General features: G+C 34.9%; 2 protein-coding genes across 2 annotated transcripts; one reads left to right on the top strand and one right to left on the bottom strand.

The window, feature by feature from the left end:
• The first annotated feature begins 9958 nt into the window (after positions 1–9958).
• On the top strand, positions 9959–12338 carry LOC122310637 (leucine-rich repeat protein 1-like). The gene is made up of 7 exons (XM_043124717.1): positions 9959–10252; positions 10387–10519; positions 10825–10896; positions 11357–11500; positions 11670–11741; positions 11831–11902; positions 12024–12338. Exons 1-7 carry the CDS (start codon positions 10168–10170, stop codon positions 12097–12099), a joined length of 654 nt encoding a protein of 217 aa, XP_042980651.1. The 5' UTR covers positions 9959–10167; the 3' UTR covers positions 12100–12338.
• A 1286-nt stretch (positions 12339–13624) lies between these two features.
• Positions 13625–21498, bottom strand: LOC122310636 (uncharacterized protein At2g33490-like). The gene is made up of 12 exons (XM_043124716.1): positions 21160–21498; positions 20531–20603; positions 19743–19817; positions 18953–19014; positions 18803–18871; positions 17316–17344; positions 16994–17201; positions 16647–16904; positions 16086–16139; positions 14755–15730; positions 14608–14656; positions 13625–13928 (listed from the first exon to the last, which is right to left on the bottom strand). The coding sequence occupies exons 1-11, from the start codon at positions 21271–21273 to the stop codon at positions 14625–14627; spliced, it is 1950 nt and encodes a 649-aa protein (XP_042980650.1). The 5' UTR covers positions 21274–21498; the 3' UTR covers positions 13625–13928; positions 14608–14624.
• Between the last annotated feature and the right edge of the window lie 347 nt (positions 21499–21845).

Here is a 21845-nt window from a genome sequence, read left to right on the forward strand (position 1 = left end):
AAATATTCAAATAAAACATGCACATGTGAAAGATGACAATCAATCATCTTTAATATTTTCAAAGTTCAACCCTTTAATCAAGGCATGCACATGCAAAAGATGACAATCAATCATCTTTCAAAATTTTCAAATTTAATTTTCAAAAATATTCATGCACATGTGGAAAATGTATTTTAATGCTTTATGATAAAATATTAATTTTGAGCATTAATCCTAATTTCGAATTTTGAAGAGATTTACAACATTACTCTATAATTTTAATGTGAACTTGTTCCCTTCTTGCTCATGCTTGTTTCCTTGATGTGCTTGACTCCATTATGTAGACAACTTGAGCTTGAGACTTCTTTATTCTTTGAATTCATTTGTTATCATCAAAATCCATGTGTAGATTTATAATCACATGAAACTTGAAATCTTGAGTTCAACAATCTCCCCCTTTTTGATGATGACAAATATTTGATAGAACTTGAAACCTATATTAATAATTAAGCTCCCCCTGAAAATATGCGTTAGTTTTTCAAGCAAAAGTATAAATATAATTCCAAGCATATATAACAAGTTTAGCAATTTAAACAATGTTAATGTTCTAGTCTAACACTTCTCCCCCTTTTGGCATCATTAAAAAGGATCCGCAACAAGAAAATGGACTGAAGAAAACGATGCGTTTAATAGTCACTGTAGATAGTTGAAAAATGGAGCCGTCCGTGACCCGACAAGTGCTGCAAAGCCTCAAGGCCTAACTCTATGAATTTAATACGGCTGAAGATTTAAACAATCGCCTGATGTTGTTGACAAACGGGATTGAAGGCTCCGAGTTTCTATAAAAAAATGATCATTTTCATCTATCGGATGCCAAAAAAATAATCACTTCTTGACCTGAGTTCTGTTTTTCCACAACGATAGAATGGCTGAGCAATTCTCTTCCACTAATGTTCCAGACTTGAATCAGGAACCCTTGACGCATCAATCATCAATCTTCTCTCCTGAGGCCGTCAATACCATGATAGGAGCAGTGAACCGTTTTTCTAGTAAGGCTGATTCTGAGATTATTGCAGAATCAAGAATGCTCAGTAATCAATATGCCGCCTCTGTTACGATCATGTCTCGAAGGTTAATGGCGAGGGTGAGTGAGATTGATCATCTTAACATGCAAATATCTGAGTTACGACAGAAGCTTGCTAATAAGGATAGTGAGAATAAAAGGCTAAAGCAAGAAAACCAAGAGTTGAAAAAATTTACAGATTGGTATGCTCATGATCTGCAACCACGAATAGAAGAGCTGGAACGAGAAAGGGTTCAGATACAAGGTCAACATCGGCAGATAACAGCAGAGGTTCATCGTTTACTAGAAAAATAGGGACAATCTACTGTTAATCTCGCTGGCTTAGTAAGAAAACTTTTGACAATGTGTGTCCAGCATATCTTGTATTTCTTTTGACTAAATAAGATTTGAAGAGAAAATAGTTTGTCTTATTCTTTATGCTATCTCTATAAAATCAGTCCTGAAGTTCATCTAATCCGCATCAAGTTTTCATCTCATCTCTATAACTCATTTGCATTCCTTCAGCATTCTCGTTTTAAGCCTTCTATTCTTTTCTCAATGGCTCATTCTTCTAACATTTCTCTAGATCCATCCATGAGGCATTCTGCATCTCAACCTCCTGTTCTTTCTGCAGCTACCATTGGTGCCATGTTGCAGCAAGAAAATAATAATCTGACTAATAAGTCAGATTCTGATGCTATTTATGACTTGGTGAGTCTTGGGACTCGCTACTCTTCCTCTATTGTGGCTTTTTCTCAGCGGCTACAAGCCAAAAATCACGAAGTTGAAAAGCTCAAAGAACAAATTGTTGTACTTCAACAAATTGTTCAAGAGTCTCACACAAGGGAATGAATCATTCGGCAGAAGAATAAACAGTTGAAATCTTTATTAGATTCTTCATTCCGCTTGCCGGTTCCCATGAATAAGAATGACATGATATTGTATGAAGAGAATGAGCGTCTCAAACATGAGGCTAAGAATCTCAAATTTATGTAAAAGTATTAAAAAAAAATCTATCTCTATTTTTATTGACTCTGGTCTATCTTTTAAGAGATATTCATAGCATGCATCATACCTATTTCTCTTCTGATCATATATAATCTATCTTCTGGTAAAGGTTTTGTGAAAATATCTGCTAACTGATCGTGTGTGTTTGTGAACTCTAACATTATATCACCTTTTTGCACATGATCTCGAAGAAAATGATACCTTATTTCAATATGCTTAGTTCTAGAATGTTGTATTGGGTTCTTTGAAAGATTTATAGCACTTGTATTATCACATTTGATTGGAATGTGATTATACATGAGTTTAAAATCTTCAAGTTGTTGCTTCATGTAGAGAACTTGAGCACAACAACTACCCGCAGCAACATATTCTGCCTCAGCAGTAGATAGTGCAACAGAATTTTGTTTTTTACTAAACCAGGAAACTAATGCATGACCTAAGAAATGGCATGCTCCACTAGTGCTTTTTCGATCTATTTTACAGCCAGCATAATCTGCATCTGTGTAGCTGATTAGATCGAAAGATGTGTGCTTAGGGTACCATAACCCTAGGTTAATTGTACCACTAAGATATCTAAGAATGCGCTTAACTGCAATTAAATGTGATTCTTTTGGAGATGATTGAAAACGTGCACATAAGCACACACTAAACATAATATCTGGTCTACTGGCTGTTAAATATAATAAGCTACCAATCATACCTCGATATATCTTCGAGTCAACTGGCTTACCGGATTCATCTTTATCAAGTTTAGTTGATGGGCTCATTGGTGTTCCAATTTCCTTAGCATTTTCCATCCCAAACTTTTTCAGTAATTCCTTAATATATTTTGATTGATTGATGAATGTCCCACTTTTTGCTTGCTTAATTTGCAATCCGAGAAAGAATGTAAGTTCACCCATCATGCTCATCTCAAATTCTTCCTGCATAGTCTTAGCAAAAACTTGACACATATTTTCATTAGTAGCACCGAATATTATATCATCAATATAAATCTGAATCAAAAGAATATCATCATTTTCATATTTAATGAAAAGAGTTGTGTCGATTTTTCCTCTTGAAAAACCTTTTTCAATCAAGAAACCACTGAGTCTCTCGTACCAAGCTCTAGGAGCTTGTTTAAGTCCATATAGTGCTTTTGTGAGTTTGAAAACATGATTTGGGGAAATATGATTTTCAAAACCTGGAGGTTGCTCAACATATACCTCTTCATTTATAAAACCATTTAAGAAAGCACTTTTAACATCCATTTGAAAAAGTTTGAAATCTTTATAACAAGCATATGCAAGTAGCATTCGAATAGCTTCTAATCTTGCGACAGGTGCATATGTCTCATCATAATCGATTCCTTCTTCTTGATTAAAACCTTGGGCTACAAGTCGAGCCTTATTTCTAGTAATGACTCCAGACTCATCTTTCTTGTTTCTAAAAACCCATTTTGTTCCAATAATAGTATAATTTTTGGGTCTAGGAACAAGTGTCCAAACATCATTTCTTTCAAATTGATTCAACTCTTCTTGCATAGCTAGAATCCAAGATTCATCAAGAAGTGCGTCATCAATATTTTTGGGTTCAATTTGAGATAGAAAAGCAGTATGATTACAAATATTTCTAAGAGATGATCGAGTACTTACACCTTGTGAAGGTTCTCCCAAAATTTGTTCAACTGGATGATCTTTCACAAATTTCCACTGTTTGGTTGCATCTTGTATTAAATTTTGATGATCTTTCCTGATGGCTCCATGTTGAACTTCCTCTATTGCTGTCTCTTTGTTGAGATTGAGACTTTCTGTGTTATTTATACCTTCTGTTTCTTCATCAATAGATTTCTTGGAGAGTGGAGAATTAGATTCATCAAATACTACATGCATAGATTCTTGTACAGTTAAAGTCTTTTTGTTGAATACTCTATAAGCTTTACTATTAGTAGAATACCCGAGAAAAATACCTTCATCAGATTTTGCATCAAACTTGCCTAAATTATCTCTGTCATTCAAAATAAAACATTTGCATCCAAATACATGAAAGTAACCAATGTTGGGCTTTTTCTCATTCTAAAGCTCATAGGGGGTTTTATCTAATTTAGACCTTAACATAACTCTATTTATAACATAACATGCAGTACTTACCGCTTCGGCCCAAAAATAACTAGGCAAGTTGTTCTCATTGAGCATTGTTCTTGCCATCTCTTGAAGAGATCTATTTTTCCTCTCTACTACCCCATTTTGTTGAGGAGTTCGAGGAGCAGAAAAATTATGAATAAAACCGTTTTCATCACAAAATGTTTCAATATTTTTATTAACAAATTCTTTTCCCCTATCACTTCGGATACTTGAAATAGTATAGCCCTTTTCATTTTGAATTCTCTTGCATAACTTGGTAAAGGCATTATATGCCTCATCTTTATGAGCAAGAAAGATGACCCAAGTATATCTAGAGAAATCATCAACAATAACAAATGCATAATATTTTCCTCCTAGACTTGCAACTCTATTTGGTCCAAAAAGATCCATGTGTATCAGTTGCAATGGTCTAGTAGTGGAAATATGTTTCTTAGTTTTAAAAGAAGTTTTTGTTTGTTTACCAAATTGATATGCATCACAAATTTTGTCTTTAAGAAAATATATTTTTGGTAAACCTCTCACAAGATCATTTTTTGAAAGTTTGGAAATAAGTTCCATGTTGGCATGACCTAATCTTCTATGCCATAACCAACTAGTTTCATTTTGAGCTGACAAGCAAATAGCATCTTGTGAGGTAATTTCTTTAAAATCAATTGTATAAACATTATTGTTTCTAAAAGCAATAAAACAAATATTACAATCATGATCATTCAAAATAATGCATTTATCCATTTTAAAAGTAACTGTAAATCCTTTATCACATAATTGACTTATGCTCAAAAGATTATGTTTTAAACCTTCAACAAGTAGAACATCTTCAATTATGAGAGAAGATTCATTACCAATTTTACCTATTCCCACGATCTTCCCTTTCGAGTTGTCTCCAAATGTCACGTGTCCTTCTTCTTTAGATCTAAGATCAAAGAACTTAGTCTTGTCTCCCGTCATGTGTCTTGAACATCCACTATCTAAAAACCACTTATTTTTGCTTGTGGATGACTTCATGCATACCTATAAAAACAATTAAAATGATTTTTCTTGGTACCCAAGTTCTTTGGGTCCTTTATTTATTAGTATTAGAAGAAACAAGATTTTTAGGTACCCATATGGCCCTAATAGTCATTGTATGATTTCTTCTAATAGGACAAGTATGATAATTATGACCATTTCTATTACAAAAATTACAAATAGCATGTGACATATATGAAAAACTTGAATGATTATAATAATATCCTTTTTTGACAAAATTATTTTTATGAAAAGAATTTTGAATATTAGTCTTTGAGGTAGAATGATTATCAAAGAAATTTTTATAAGGTTTGTATTTTTGTTTTGGCATATATCCCAAACCTGCCTTGTCAAAAACACATCTTTGACTACCAAGAAGTTTTTCAAAATTTCTTTTTCCATTCGTAAAGTTTTCAACAATATTTTCTAAATCGGTTTTCTTCTTATTCAATTCAAGATTTTCATCTTTCAAAATGATACTTTCTTTTCTTAAAATTTCAATTTCGTTTGTTAAAGAAGAATTTTTCTTTTTCAAAGCAGTATACTTGATACCCAATTTTTCAAATTCCTCATAAATCTCTTCTAAAACATTTTGCAATTCTTCATATGAAGGATTTTCAATATTATCAAGATTTGTTACCTCAATGTCATCTTTAGCCATAAGACAAAGATTTGCTGATTCTTCATTGCTTGCTTCACTATCTAAGCTACTTGAATCATCATCCCATGTAGCTTTCATTGCTTTCTTGCCCTTGTTTCGATCTTTCTTTAGCAGAGGACAATCTGGCTTGATATGACCAGGTTTATTACATTTATAACAAATTAAAGTGTCGTTTTTACCTGAATCTTTCTTGGAAAACTTTTTGAAAGATTTCCTCGGAGGAGTTCTATTTTTCTTCAAGAACCTCTGAATTCTTCTTGTTATCATCGCAACTTCTTCATCTTTATCGTCATTTTCCTCATCTTCATCACTTTCACTTTCATGAGGAACAGCTTTAAGTGCTAAGCTCTTCTTTGGCTTTCCTTCTTCTTCTCCTCTTTTCAATGTGTACTCATGGGTGATAAGTGACCCGATGAGTTCATTGACTTCGAGCTTCTTGAGGTCTCTAGCTTCAAGAATCGCTGTAACTTTTGATTCCCAACGTTTTGGTAAAGAGTTGAGAATTTTTCTTACTATCTCCACCTTGGAATAAACTTTGCCAAGAGCTGTCAAGCTGTTTATGATGTTAGTAAAACGAGTGTGCATACTAGAAATAGATTCATCATCATTCATCTTAAACATTTCATATTCATGAGTAAGAATATAAATTTTTGATTCCTTGACTTGCGAAGTTCCTTCATAAGTTACTTCCAAGTTATCCCAAATTTCCTTTGCCGTAGCGCAATTCATTATTCTATTAAACTCATTTCCATTAAGAGCATTATATAATAAATTCATAGCAGTTAAATTTAAAGTATAAAGTCTATCGTCTTCACGATCAAACTCTTCTTCTTCTTTTTTGACCTTTACTCCACCAACCACTTTTGTTGGAATATAAGGTCCATTTACAATACATTTCCATATTTCTCTACCTTGAGCTTGAAGAAATATTCTCATTCTAACTTTCCAGAATGAGTAATTATCTCCACAAAAGAGTGGAGGCCGACTACTAGATTGACCTTCACCAAATGAAGCTGCAATGTTAGCCATAAGATCTTAACTCAAAAGATAGTTAATCTTATAATAGAGCTCTTAGCTCTGATACCAATTGTTGCCCAGATGACTAACACAAGAGGGGGGGTGAATTGAGTTGTATTAAAAAAAATAACAATTATAAATCAAATATATAATATAAAATATAAACAAAATATGAAATAACAATAAATATAAAGAGTAAGGGTAAGAGAGAAGCAAACTCAGTATGTTAACGAGGTTCGGCCCCACTGCCTACGTCCTCGCCTCAAGCTACCCCTTGAGGATTCCCAAATTCACTATTTAACCTCCTTCAGGTGGAGATAGAAACCTATTACACCTTTGAACAACACCGCTACAAAGGATCCGTGTAGAACACCCTCTACACTTGCAATCACCTTACACGTGGTGATTCAACTATTCCCTGTGTAGAATACTTTCTACACACACAAGGGTTATACACACCCTTTTTCTGATACAAAAGCTGATAGTGGGTAGGTTATCAGAAAACACTCCTCAACGAGTGAAATAAGAACAATACAGCGCAAACTATATCTCTCAAAATGAACAAGGATTAAGGCTCAATGTTTAGAGAAGAGAGAATGAAAGCTTTGAATGAATGTTGTATGCTCTTGGTGTTGTGAATGTGAAGCTCTCAAATGATCTATTTATAGGCATATGAGACTTCATATTCAAATTTAAAAAGATTCACATGTCAAAGACAACATCATTCACTTTTTCAAAAAATTCAAATAAAAGGTTCTTCTTTTTCAATTGTCAAAGACAACATCATTCACTTTTTCAAAGAATTCAAATAAAAGGTTCTTCTTTCTCAATTGTCAAAGACAACATCATTCACTTTTTCAAAAAAATCAAACCTAATATTTTACTTTTGGCATATGACAAAATGAGCACACTTTCATTTTCAAAAAATTCAAACCTAATCTTTTACTTTTTGTATAAGTCTAAAAAAGCATCAATCACTTTTGAAAATATTCAAATAAAACATGCACATGTGAAAGATGACAATCAATCATCTTTAATATTTTCAAAGTTCAACCCTTTAATCAAGGCATGCACATGCAAAAGATGACAATCAATCATCTTTCAAAATTTTCAAATTTAATTTTCAAAAATATTCATGCACATGTGGAAAATGTATTTTAATGCTTTATGATAAAATATTAATTTTGAGCATTAATCCTAATTTCGAATTTTGAAGAGATTTACAACATTACTCTATAATTTTAATGTGAACTTGTTCCCTTCTTGCTCATGCTTGTTTCCTTGATGTGCTTGACTCCATTATGTAGACAACTTGAGCTTGAGACTTCTTTATTCTTTGAATTCATTTGTTATCATCAAAATCCATGTGTAGATTTATAATCACATGAAACTTGAAATCTTGAGTTCAACAAATACCGAATCTATGCATCAACATACATTTTTTAAATTTATTTTTTAACATCAATAACATGAAGTACAGGAATAAATTAATTTATGGGACGTAAAATATATAATAAACTATATGTCAGCCTGACCAGTGGCCACCACAGATTTCCAAGTTCATACATTTATATTCCCCCATGCCTATGCACTTAAAATTAGTAAATCTTTTAGTATACTTTAATCTTGAAAAAAGGAAAAGGAAAAGAACAACACTAGCTACTAGCAGCTGCTGCTGGGTGTACGTTCTAATCTGTAATGAACATATATAATAATGCATGCTGGAAAAGTATGCAAAGTGTCAGTTTACATGCAGATGCCCGGATCTCAATTATTCTGCTCTATCCATTTTGGCTCCAAGGGGTTCAAAACATTTTTGGACCAAATGAGTACAAAGAATATGCGTGGATATGATATATTCTCCATCTTTTATGCTGGCATGCACGCAACCCCCTACTCTTATATACTACACTGTTTGCGAAAGTATCAACAAAAGAGCATCGATTGATGGGAGAAGAGAATCGAACAAATAAATAAATAAAATCTTCTTTATTTCTTCCAATTTAGCATAGAAAATAGGTAGGAGTTGGGAGCTGTCTACGAGTTAAAATAAAGACAAGCTAGCTGTGTGGACTATTTGATGTAGGAGGACTTGTAAGATATGTATTTTTATTTTTCATTTTTTCCTTAAGAAAATGAGAGGTGGGGGCTATCAGCATTACAACTATATCTAGCATGACTATAGTCTATAAGAGCACATTTCTACTAAGGAATGTTTGGTTTGAACCATAGTTACTATCTCAAGAGTGAGTCCGTTACCACAGCATCTCTAAAATATCTAGTTGGTTTAAAACCCATCTCATGATCTAAAATTCAAGTTTTATTATCACAAGTAGTTTCAACTTATATCTTAACTCGAGCTCATAACTTCGAAATCATGAAATATCAGTTCGTACCAACTAGACTACCACCTTAATGGTTACGCGTAAGATGTGTTAATCACAGAGATTGTTAGCTAGTTTGAACGTTGAACCAAGATTTCACCTAAAACTAAGCTCATTTATCTAAACGTTTATAAAAAATACTTGCTGTCCTCGTTTTCTAGTCAATGAATAGAAACTAATTAAAATGCATTAGCCTGTAAAAGTTTCTCAAGTTTCAAAATTTTTCATCAGGCAAGTATTTATTTATTTATATCTTTATTGTGGGCACCGAGGAGGAATCTCTCTAGCTAGCTAGCTCCCGGCCGGGGCAAAGAAAAGATGAAAGGGTAGATGGAGGCAGCAGAAAATGAATGTGAAAGATACATCAGTTCATCAATGTATCCACTATATATACACATAATGAGCATAATGTGTATTTTGATATACTCCTGCGCCACTCTCACCTGTCACATCAAGGAGTAATGAACAAATAAATATTTTGTTGCATAGCGTTGCCACGGCCCATTAACTTGACTTTGTTCCTTCTACGGAAATGTAAGATAAAACAAACCCCCCCCCCCCGGTTGTATGTATTCAACTTTACCCGATGAAAAAGAATATAAATATATATATATATATATATAGTGTACAAAGAATAAAAATAAAAGAAATGAAAATTGGAATCATTGTTTTGGTTTGGCTACACAACTAGCAGTCCTTTTTTATGGGCTCTATAAAGTCTCCCAACAAAGCTCAGATTCCTTGCTTCCAGTTCCTTGCTTGGCAGAAAGAGGAAACTCCTCTCCCTCTCTCTCTCTCTCTCTCTCTCTCTCTCTCTCTCGCTCGCTCCCACGCACACGCACGCAGTATTCAAAATCATCTCGACTTTGAACTTCTTTTTGAGGTTCTCAAGTTGTAACAAAAGCAAGCCTTCAAGATTTGCTAATGAAGATCTGGGCTATGTTTCATCTTCTTCCTGCTTTTCTTCTTTTATCGAGCCTTTCAGAGATTACAAAGGCAAACTTAGAAGGTAAAATAATCTTAAATCTTTATATATATATATATATATATATGCTCATCATGTAACTACTGATATTTGATACATGAGTACTTCTCTTTCTGCTATAATATTCTAAATGGTTTTTATGGTTTTAAAATCTACAGGGGACGCTCTGTACGCATTGAGGAGAGCTGTGAAGGATCCAAATGGTGTTCTGGCGAGCTGGGATCCGACCTTAGTGGATCCCTGCACTTGGTTCCACGTTACTTGCGACGGTGATAATCGGGTTACCCGACTGTAAACCACTTGTTCCCCTGGCTTTCTGCTTTTTCTATTTCCTTCCCTTTTTATAACGTCTGTTTTGTATCTCGTGTTTCTTTCTTTTATCTGCCTCTTTTGATCAGCTACTTTTGAGTTCAAACCGTAATATTCTCTCAAGTTTTTGCGGAGAGATCGTAATTTTCTCTGCCAAATAAGGAATAAACAGGAACTAAGAAGTGAAAATCTCATCTACTTTAAACGCAGTGTTTAAAAAAATCTCGTAATCTGTTGTTTGTAATATTTATCTATATAATAAGTCGATCGGTATAATCTTTTTTCAGTGACCTCGGAAATGCGAAGCTGTCGGGCAACCTGGTTCCAGAGTTGGGGAAGCTTGAGCGTCTTCAGTATCTGTAAGTACAACAATTAATGTCCTCCAATTTTTTACCATCTATAAAATATTCGCAGTAAAAAGAAAAAAGGAAACAGTGACAGCGATTAATGTCTGGTGAAGGTTCCATTGGCAACATCAGTCAAACAAAAAAAAGTAAACTATGCAGACATCTTTTGTATTGAGTGAGGTTGAGTAATTGATGGTAGACGGAAACAAAAATGACCGAATGCAGATCTAGAACAGGCTTGGAAGACCTGACATGATACGTACTAGTTTGTAGGCTAATACAGATCAGCTGCGGAAAAGCATTTATCGATGTTACCTACCCTACCAACCAGCCAAGATATAATAGCCCCATCTTGTACCCCGTTGGATTAGGAAACCCTAATGGATCTGGTGTTAAATTCACTGTGGTGGATTATACATGCATGAGGCAAGCCTTGTGTAAATTTTTAATCTGTTCGATCGCTGTCATGCAGGGAATTGTACATGAACAACTTGGCGGGTTCCATACCAGAGGAACTTGGAGGACTGAATAGCCTTGTTAGCTTGGATCTTTATCACAACAACCTCACTGGGTGCATCCCTGGCTCCTTCTCTAAGCTCTCCAATCTCAAATTCCTGTAAGCATTTTTCCTGCCGTCTGATTAATAATTATGCAGGTTGGCCCACTACTACTACTGCTGCTGTGGTACCAACCATAATAAAAGTTAGTTTGTCTTTAGTGTGTGCATTTAAAGACGAACTTAATTCTTTGGTGATCAGTGGTTCACGTAATGTCCATGCATGCAGGCGATTGAACAGCAATAATCTGACTGGAAGAATACCGAGGGAACTTACTAAACTTGGAAACCTCAAGATCCTGTATGTTCTCCATGTAAAATATATGCCTTTAAGTACCCTTTTTCTCTCTTCGTTTCCCCTAATTAATTAACTTTATGGAATTCGTGTAGTGACGTGTCTCACAACGATTTGTGTGGTACATTCCCAACCTCGGGTTCGTTTTCTAAGTTCTCGGAGGAAAGGTAACTCTGATCATTTACTAGTGTTACACATATCTTTAAGAATAAGAGCTCTAAATTTTCAAGCTTTTGAAGTTCTAATTTTTCTCAAAGAGTGTTTTTTTTGTTGGTTGTTTGGATGCAGTTTCAAGAACAATCCAAGACTTGAAGGACCAGAACTGATGGGATTTGTGAGATACGATGTGGGAGGAAGCTGCTAACGAGTAAAGAGAAATAATGCGTTTGCTAAATTGCTAATTCCTTTTGTCTAATGTCTCTTTATAACGAAGAGCTAGATCTTCTTATGTATCACTAATATATATATATATATAATAGTACTCATGATATTCAACTTCAAGCTTCGTCAACTACTCAATTTTTCCATTTTGACGATGTAAATCAGCACATGTTCTAGTAGTTCTACTCCTTTCTTGGAGCTATAGAAGGTGGTTTTTGTGGATGTTTTTGTACTGATCTATATATACATATACATAGAAATAAAGCTTGGAGGATTCTGATGCTCCAAACAGTCATGTAATCTTATTATTAATCACTTATTATCGGAACTTAATTATATAAATGATAATCGGGATAGGTCTAAAGGTCTAGGCCGGCCTGTAAGGCACTGCAGACATTGATTGCTTTTGGCTCTTAAGGAGACAGCTAACTAGCTTTCTGAATGATGATGCCAACTAACTGACAAAGTTTGTCAGCTTTTAGCGAATCATCTTTTTTTCAAAGTGATTATCCACTAATTTATTCCTTCGGATAACTTGTGGTCTGGGTTTACTCTGATCCACTTTTTCGAAGTGATCTTTCAACTTCCAGAGTTGTCTTAAAAGTTTAATGAACAAATTCTCCAAACAGGGACAAGAAGACAACAGCCAATTTTGCTGAACGTTAATGGTAGAAGCAGATCATTCTTTCAACAAAATTAATCGTTCAACGCTGAAACCACAGACCAGGATTAAATTAAATATTAATAAAAGATCGCTAATAGAACACGTAGCAGCGTGTTTAGAATCTTAGATAGATTTTTCATTTTTATTGAGCTTGTTTTAACGTAAAATGAGGATAATAACGCAACATAAATATCCAAAGATTATCTCTAGATCACTACTACCAAAACTAATGTAATTTGTGCAACCATTTTTATTGGTTTAGCGACCACAAAACTATAGGAAACCACCCAATTCTCAGTTGCCACCATCAAGTTTAAACTCTCAAAATCCTGATAGGGGGTAAAGGAGAAGGTGTACATATCAAGGGGGATATGAATAGATCCAAACTAGTTGGGAGATGAGCTGGAATTCATTAAATGGAGCACTTAAAGTTGGGACAACGGGGAGAGAGGAAAGATTTGAGTCAGATTCCATCACAAAAGGGTGATTGTGAATACAGTAGGAGGTTGCATAGGCGAAGTGACTGGTTCGTAGAGGAGTGAAGAAAAGTTTTGGGGTTTGCTTGGAGAGGAGTCAACGTGGCTTTTATCGTCCGCTAATATCAACTAATGTCTAAACAACATTTAGGATAAATACTACAAGAATTTATGCAGTGCGGGCGAAGGTAGAAATCTCATGCGACAACCAGAAAAAGCACTTAGTTGGAGCTTTTCTGAAACATCAGCTTCAACATCAAAATCCTAGATTCAAGTTGTCAATTGATTCCAGTTAAGCAATTCAACAAGAAAAAAATTGCTCCACCTTGAAAGCCAGGGTCGAGATAATAGAGCCAACGGGAATTGTATGAAAGAAAAAAGAAGAGAGCAATTGACTATTAGTTGCTAGAAGAAAATACAAATTCCCCAAAAATGATGGAACACTTTGGCATTTATTCAATTAATCCATGCCGGGTACCCATTAAAGTATAATTAATTGGCTAATATAATAGATAAAATAAAATAAAACAAAAAAATTATACAAAAATAACAAATTTACAGATCTGCAGCTGTACGAAATGGTGAGAAGCAATGTCACCCCCCACGAGTTTTTGGATTGCCAAATCGAAAACAAAATCGGCACTGAATATGAATAGATCAATCCGCATGCACCTGTGTCCAAATTTATCAAACGGTTAAAAAAGGAAGATTGCTTGCTACACACCCACACCAGGTGGAAAAACGACTAGATACGCACCAATAATGTCAATACTAAAAATACACCTGGTAATTAACCAAGTTGTAGTATTGTTTGTTTTTTTTTTTTTTTGTTGAAATGAGGAAATATTTATTAATCATGAAAAAACAATACGACTTTTGTCTCTCAAAATATCAGATAAGACCTCCCATGGACCATCCTCAATCCATACCAATTCAGAAACTAAAGTTTTTGCTAACTGAGCAAAAAAAATTCAAATGAGGTATTGTATTTGAAATTAACCAAGTTGTAGTATAGTGCGCCCCCCCCCCCCCAAAAAAAAAAAACCAAAAAATGAAAGAGCCAAAAAAATTACGAATCATTAAGGCATTTGAGTTTCCAAAATGAGGTTCAGATATGGCTTAGGCTTTTCCTAGGGCCGTTACATCAAAGTTGAGTTAAGTGAAAACAAATAGGACTTTGTGTACTAATTTTTGTTTGTTCTTTTCCTGAAAAATGAGTCTTGCGTTGTTTTGAGTTGGTTGTTGATATGTATAAGCGACATGGTGCTTCCCTTTTTTTTTTTTTTTAAGAAAAAAAAAAGACTAATTACCGGCCAACAAAAAGCCTGAATTCCGAGTGGGATGATCTTACCTGGACAGGTCCATCAATTACTGTGTCGCCAGAGAGTTCGTATGAGTCCCTAGAAGGTGTATTTCCAGACATGAAACATATTCAGATTATTAAAGCCTGTAAAGCCTCTATTTGGAAGAAAAAAAAAACGTACAGGTTTCAAATTACCTCTAATTTGAACAACGCGAATGACAGTCTCAGAAGCAGCTGAAGATGGCCAGTTGCGTGAAAGGTCTAATGGTGTCAAAGGGGGGGAATCAATGCCTTCAGCCATCTCTATGCTGTGATGATTTTTCAGGGGCTTCGATGCATAGGAAGTTGCCACACTAGGACTACTTGAAGGTATGGAGAAACTACGAGAAATAATTAGTGGAGGTCTTGGCAGTGGAGATGGTACATTTGAGACACCAGACTTATTTATGAGAGAAAGCACTTGATCCCTGGACCCCAAGGGGGCTGAATGACCAGCCAAACCCTCAGGTCTTGAAGACTTGGAGGTTGAACTTGCAGGAGGCCTAGGAAGTTCATGAAGCTCACTTATTTTGGGTGAGGACATAAAGGTAGGGGAAGCACTTGGAGATGCTTTTGGAGAAGTAGATGGAAGTTGAGATGTTTGAAGAAGAGGTCCCGAATACAAATGGGGATGTTCCACTGAGACCAGCTTTTTCAATGGACCAGAAAAAGCATGTATTTTGAGTTTTTTTGGATCAGAAGCTGAAAGTGTATTCTGATGTGAAAACAAAAGCCCATCAGATGGAGGGGGCAAGCGTGTGTATGCAGTGTTGTTGCTATCAAGTACAGCATGAGCATTTACATCAGTGGGTCCAAAGAGTCTCTCATCTACCAAAACTTTTTCTAACCTTTTGGGATCCAATGGGGATGAATGCCACAAATTCCTTGTACGCCCACTTGGAGTAGCCTCTGTTTTGTGAAGCATTGGGTTACCTGATCCAGCAGAAATTGAACTCTTCATATCAACCGGAGTGGGTAGGACATAAGTTTGCAACTTGCGTGTTGATGACTGTCGAATCTGTCTTATTTTTTCAGCAGAGTCAAATTTATTCTCAGCAAAAAGTGGGGCCGATTGGCTGCCTGGTCTCACCCTATAGGCAAAAGAATTATTGTGGAGCCTACCCAGATTTTCCTGCAAATATTATGAAAGGGAGGAAAATTAAATGTAATAAACAGTCCAGGTTCTGGAGATGCTTTATTGGGATATAGAATTTATTCTACATGTATTGTGTTTGTCTAAACTTGATTCCAATTCAATGGCAGATGATTTAAGAAAACGATAGTAAATTCCAAATTCATAACCTAGATAAACATGATCTTATCATACACACATGACAAGTCTATGCATGTATACTTTTTTCATCAGATTGATCATATAGGATTGTTGGCAGAAAACCATGTTGCAACTTTTTAAAAGTTTGACTAAATTGTGATACATATCCTGTCCACAATGAACAAGTGAATTAATAACAGAAAATGCTCTTCACCTTGACGGCTTCCACAGTTGCAACCTGGGGAAATGTAATGTCCACCTGATCCAGCTGCATTAAACATTATATAAGAAGTCGAGACGTAATAATGTATTTACATCAAGATATAATGTCTCAGAAATTTGAAAACAGAAGACAACCAACAGTATGGTCTCTATACGGTCACTACCTATTTTATTTATAATGTCAGCACTGAATAGAAAAAAAAAAAAAATGTCAAATTCAACTTTTATCCACCAATTGTTACAAAACAAGTTCACAAAAGAATGCCATTATCCTCACTGTGATAATACAAGATTCTAAGAATCATTATAGAGCATAAAAGCATATCTGCATCATATCCAAGAACTTGAACTGTTGAAGCTATCATGAGTTAGGACATGCATGTATATAAATGAATATATTTGTGCATCACGTGAATGTCATGTGCCAATATAATTTTATTTACACTTGATCAACTTAACTTATTTTGTCTGCACTATAAAATTCATTTTGAAAGGGAAAGAGATATCTGTTTATTATTTCTCAACCAGAAGCTGACAAACATAAAAGTGTTACCTCCATTGACTTCCGTGGTGTAGAAACATCACACTCTTGGTCATTTTGTCCATAATCAAAACTCAATTCTCCATCATCATAGGCATCATCATTGTCATTGTCGTCGTCGTCATAATTGCTGTCGTCGTCGTCGTCACCAGCTTCATCCTCATCATTAAGTCCGCTGAACTGGTAATCGATATGCTGCTGTTCAGTTACCAATTTCACATGGGGTTCTACTGCCTCAAGAGATTTAACAGCCTTCTTGAAGAAGCACAACTGTTTGCAAGCAGAAGATAGAGCATCATGAAACAAGAAGAATGATGATGTTTGATGATGAAGAAGTTAAAGAAGAAGAGAAAGAAAACCTGAGCAGCATGGTGACGAGCTGCCTGTGTAAGAAGACTTCGGGATTGTCCTTGCTTCAAAGATTTTAACCGGAATACATAAAAGGCTGCTTCTTCATCATATTCATCACGAGCAGATTCTAGCTGCTGCATAGAAAAACTCTCCCCTTTCCCACTTCTTGATTGCCCCTTTTCTCTCTGTCTGGTTATCATATACTCATATACACCTCTGTAGATCACGTCCCAAAATGAGAATACATTAATCCCATATTTTATATACACAGGTATATATATATATATATATAGAGAGAGAGAGAGAGAGAGAGAGTATATATTTTCAAACCTTTTCTCGTCACATTGGCGCTTCATCTCCTGAATCAACATAAAAGGAAAAACTTAATTGACTGTTATTTTATATGGCTAATTAAATACAATAAAGAAATTCATCAGTACATAGAAGCGATAATGACAATGCCGAAATTCTACCCATAAATAGCCATGTGTTTGGCCCAAACAATCATTCCGGAGATGAGGGCAATAATTAACAACAGAAATTTAATAAAGGGAATGGAAACAACAACAAACAGAGATTTTAAATTAGATTATTCTAACAATTGTATATCAGGCAATTAAATTCCAAATTGCACGTTTAGATGTTTAAACAAGGCTTGAAAGACAATTTCGACAGTAAGCCTTTACAATGTCAGAAGCACCTGCCAAGGTTTTCTGTGGTTTTTTAAAGCATTTTCTATCTCTCCAAGAAAACGTCCATAGTTTGGTTTAGTTCAATTAGGAATGGATAGCAGGACAGGTACCAGTAGTACAGAGCATTGACAATGTCATCTCATCTTTCTGCCAACATGAAACTCCATAATAGCACAAGGTCCTCTCCACAGCACAATTCAAATCATGGTAGATCCCAACTTTTCGATCAGTTGGTTGAGCTCCCATGAATTTCTGTCTACTTGTTTACAAATTCAGACTAAGAGACCCAAACTTCCTGTTCCTGCTATGCCAGACCAGCTGTTTTCCTTCAAGCTTGAGCTGGTTTCCCTGGGTTTTTATTTTCTTCTGTTAAAGGAGAGACGAAAAGAGCCAATAATTGAGTTGCCACTTGCTAGTTAAGAAGGGAGCTTCCGACTCTGTTTCCTTCCCTCCTTGGTTCTCTCTAGAATCTACCGGTCAACTTCAAGTTTCAGCATTTTTATCTGTCTCCATTCTTATTTTCAGACTAAGGGGATCCTTGGGAAATGAGATAAAATGAGAATTTTGTGAATAGTAGAAAGATGGTTTGTGAATAGTAGTGAAATAGTTTGAATTAAATATTTATTGGGTTTTGGGAAAAGAGAGATAAATAGTTGAATAAAAATATTATAAAGTTAAAATATTGTTAGAATATAATTTTTTTAATATTATTTTTGTTTTGGGATTTAAAAAACTTGAATTATTTTTTGTGTTTTGTTTGAAAGTCTGTGAAAGTTATAATGATTAGTTTGGAAAAGTTTAATGATTAGTTTGAAAATGTTTGTGTTTGAGTGATGTCTGTGAAGAAAATGAGATGAGATGAGATGAAAATAATTTCCAAATAACCCCTAAATTAACAGCATGAGCTAAATGAATGTGAACAATCACAGCAAGATGATATATATCTTCAGAAATAGAGGCCTGATAACTAAACAGATGATTGAGAAGGGATTACCCAAAAACAAAAACAAAAGTTCAACCAAATATCTAGGATGAAATCAGATCATACATAACATTATGCACAGCACATGAACAGTATTAAACTTGTCATAAGCTGATAAGTTTTAAAAAACCAAATCAACAAACCTCAACTGTTCGAAGTTCGTTAAGAAGAGACTCTGATGGGCTTGTGATTGTTTGAACTATATGAGCGCGCTGAAATATGCAAAACAAAAACTCAGTACCAATAGTAAGGAGTGGTTTCCTAAATATTTATACACAAGTATAAGTACTCACATAGCTGTCAATATGTTTCTGCAGGTCAAACTGTACTTTTCCTAGCATTAGCAGAACTTTGCCTGCACAAGAACAAAAAACAACTAAAGATTATTTATCTACTGATGAAACAACCATAGTGTAATGATGTGCATTCCTTATAAATAAATTAAACAAATTGATGTTCAAGTGATATAACTGATTTGAATTAGAATTAACTAAGTATGATAATGCAAGTCAACTTCATAATAAATCTTAATGTAAACATAGCAATCCTATTAGGATAATTAGATTTGACAAAAAAAAAAAAACAAATACAACAGCCGCAACATTGCTTCCCAGTTGCCTCACTTTTTCAGAACGAAACATAAAGGAAATATAATGACAATACTGTGATTACTTATGTATGTCCCATAGGCTAGAGTTGCAGGACTTCAATTTTTATTTTTTGTTTTTTGTTTTTTTTTTTTTTTTTTTTGACAAAACTTAAGACTGAAACAAAGAAAGTCTAAAAGCAAGATTTAAATCTTGCCTGAAAGTTGATGTGGGTCTGGGGTATAAGACATAGTTTCAACTTTTGTCCAGCAAAAGAAAAAAGAATACGTTATATGAGACTCAGATGCCAGAGTTCTGGTTCATGACAATAAATCAACATACAAAAAAGTTCCAAACGCTGAAAATATTTAGGATGACAAGATTCGATCCTCTGTGAAGTTTAATGTAAGTTTAAGCAGTAAATCACTTATTTGTTCTTCATGTCATTTAAAAAAAAAAAAACAATGGCAGAATTATGAAATTTCCTTCACTTTACCACTTTCTTCATCATCATTCAATGCAGTTTTCTCGAGAAGACAAGAACCCATTTCCCGCAATGACTCTGAGAATTCTGAAGAATAAAATGGAACTACATAAGAATACTACTAAAAAATGAGGGTAAAAGCTCAAATTTTAAGATGACAAAATTGACATCTCACTGTGCTACAACTTTAATTCAAACTCAAAATTCTGTGGCATTGAACCCGTCACATCATCATTTAACATACAGAACTCACACATGCTAAAATATTCCCAGAAAGCACCATATGCTAGTTCACAACATCTAACTGCCCCAAGGAAGAAGAACAAATACACAAGTTAAATAAAATCTGGCACTTTCATACATGCATTATTGAAGTGCCAAGCCACTTCAATACAACATCACAAGATACTATCACAGGCTCTGATGACAGACCATGTTCTAAACATGCCATCAGGGTGTGTTGTCCTGTATTGACACAACACCATCAGTTCTAGGCAAAACTCCAAAGAATTTCATCTTAGAAATACACAACAATGTATTGGAACAATATTATCCAACTTTCTAGTGCCAACCGACATGGTCACTGCCTACTCCTGCCTATACATTTTATAATTATCGTGGAGCCAAATTCATGGAAGGAAACGAAGATCCAATTGTCTATTGATATCATGATGCAAGTAGATAATGTGTGTCCCTTAAGACAAGCATATGATGATCATTCCCCTCTCCACTTCTTATCTTCAATGATACACGAAAAAAAAAAAGCACATCAGAGAATCAAATAAAAACTAATGAAGTACCGTAAGCACTGTTTGTAGTCGCCGCAGCAGCGGAAAGTAAGCCATCATAGCAGTCCCTCATATCTTGCATATCCTGCAAGAACAGGGACCCCAAAAATTATAAGTCAATTTTAAGAGAAGAATGTAACAACAAATCATCAGAGAAATTAGCGGCTGACAATTTTGAGAACGACAGTTTATACACTATGCATTTCCGAGTTCTGTAAATTACAGTAGGCCTTAGTAAAACAATATTTAATAAAAATATTCTCTGAAAGCGACCATGTTTCAAACTTTGAATGAATGTTTTACTACAGTTTCAATTTGTTTTAAAAAAGAAAAAAGAATTCGCATCCGCAGTTCGTAAAACCCTAGAATTTGGGGCTCATCAAGATCAACTCAAACAATTTTTCGGTCAGGACTGGACACCCGTACCAAGAGGAACCCTAAAAATACGTCTATCTGCTAAGAAATGATAGGAACGAGAAGAATGCCAAGTAAATCGCAAATGGACGACTTCTAGAAACTAAAATGACTAGCTCCTGCAAGATTCGTGCTCTCATTCCTTTAATTTCCTTTTAAGTTTCCCTTCAACCAAACAAAACGTATGGGGAAAGAAAGGAGGAGGAGGAGAATGAGAAAAATCGTACCAGCGAAGCCTGAGCTAGCTCGTCCAATTTTGACAAAGGCCGAATATCTTTTCGCTCCTTGGACTCATGTTTGTGAAGTCCGAAACCTCGTAACTTTTTCAGCGGAGTCTTCATGGCTTCTATATCCTCCAATTCCTGTAACGACAAAACAACTCACTCAATCAAAGCGTCTCTCTTTTTTCGTTCCTGTATGTCTCCGTGAGCCCTGAGAATTTTCTGGTATTAGAAAGCCTGAGAAGAAGAAGAAGAAGAAGAAAGAAGCTCGAAATGGAAGAAGAATTTCCCCTTCAACTCCATTCAAAATGTTACGTCAGGAACAGAGGGTAGACCTCCACGGATTAATTATTATATTAACAATCCCTTGATTTTTATTAACCGCTAATACGACCCATTCCTTAGCACTGCTTTGAATGCAATATATTTCTCTTTTTAATTTAATTAATTAATTAATTTTGTTTTGCTTTTTACTTAAATCTTATTGGCTGCTAAGCCGGTCAACATAATTAATTCACTTTTTTTCTTTCCATTTAGTAAATTTTTATTTTTTATTTTTATTTGCGGAAAATTAGTGGAGCTGACCCTCTTTTTTGTTTTGACTATTCTACGGGGGGCACCCAACAAAGTGGACGAGCCAACGAGATTGTGCCACGACAGCATCTTAAACTGTGTCATATTAGAGTTCAGCT

The sequence above is a fragment of the Carya illinoinensis genome, chromosome 5 (genome assembly GCF_018687715.1).
Source record: "Carya illinoinensis cultivar Pawnee chromosome 5, C.illinoinensisPawnee_v1, whole genome shotgun sequence".
Classification (NCBI taxonomy): Eukaryota; Viridiplantae; Streptophyta; class Magnoliopsida; order Fagales; family Juglandaceae; genus Carya; species Carya illinoinensis.

Excerpts from the sequence above, each read along its gene's own strand:
- LOC122310637 (XM_043124717.1), top strand. The coding sequence starts at position 10,168 with ATGAAGATCTGGGCTATGTTTCATCTTCTTCCTGCTTTTCTTCTTTTA. Across the intron at positions 10,520-10,824 it reads GATAATCGGGTTACCCGACT|TGACCTCGGAAATGCGAAGC; the intron begins GTAAACCACTTG and ends ATCTTTTTTCAG. Across the intron at positions 11,903-12,023 it reads TCTAAGTTCTCGGAGGAAAG|TTTCAAGAACAATCCAAGAC; the intron begins GTAACTCTGATC and ends GTTTGGATGCAG.
- LOC122310636 (XM_043124716.1), bottom strand. The coding sequence starts at position 21,273 with ATGAAGACTCCGCTGAAAAAGTTACGAGGTTTCGGACTTCACAAACAT. Across the intron at positions 17,345-18,802 it reads ACGAACTTCGAACAGTTGAG|GAGATGAAGCGCCAATGTGA; the intron begins GTTTGTTGATTT and ends ATGTTGATTCAG. Across the intron at positions 16,140-16,646 it reads CACCACGGAAGTCAATGGAG|CTGGATCAGGTGGACATTAC; the intron begins GTAACACTTTTA and ends TGTTTAATGCAG.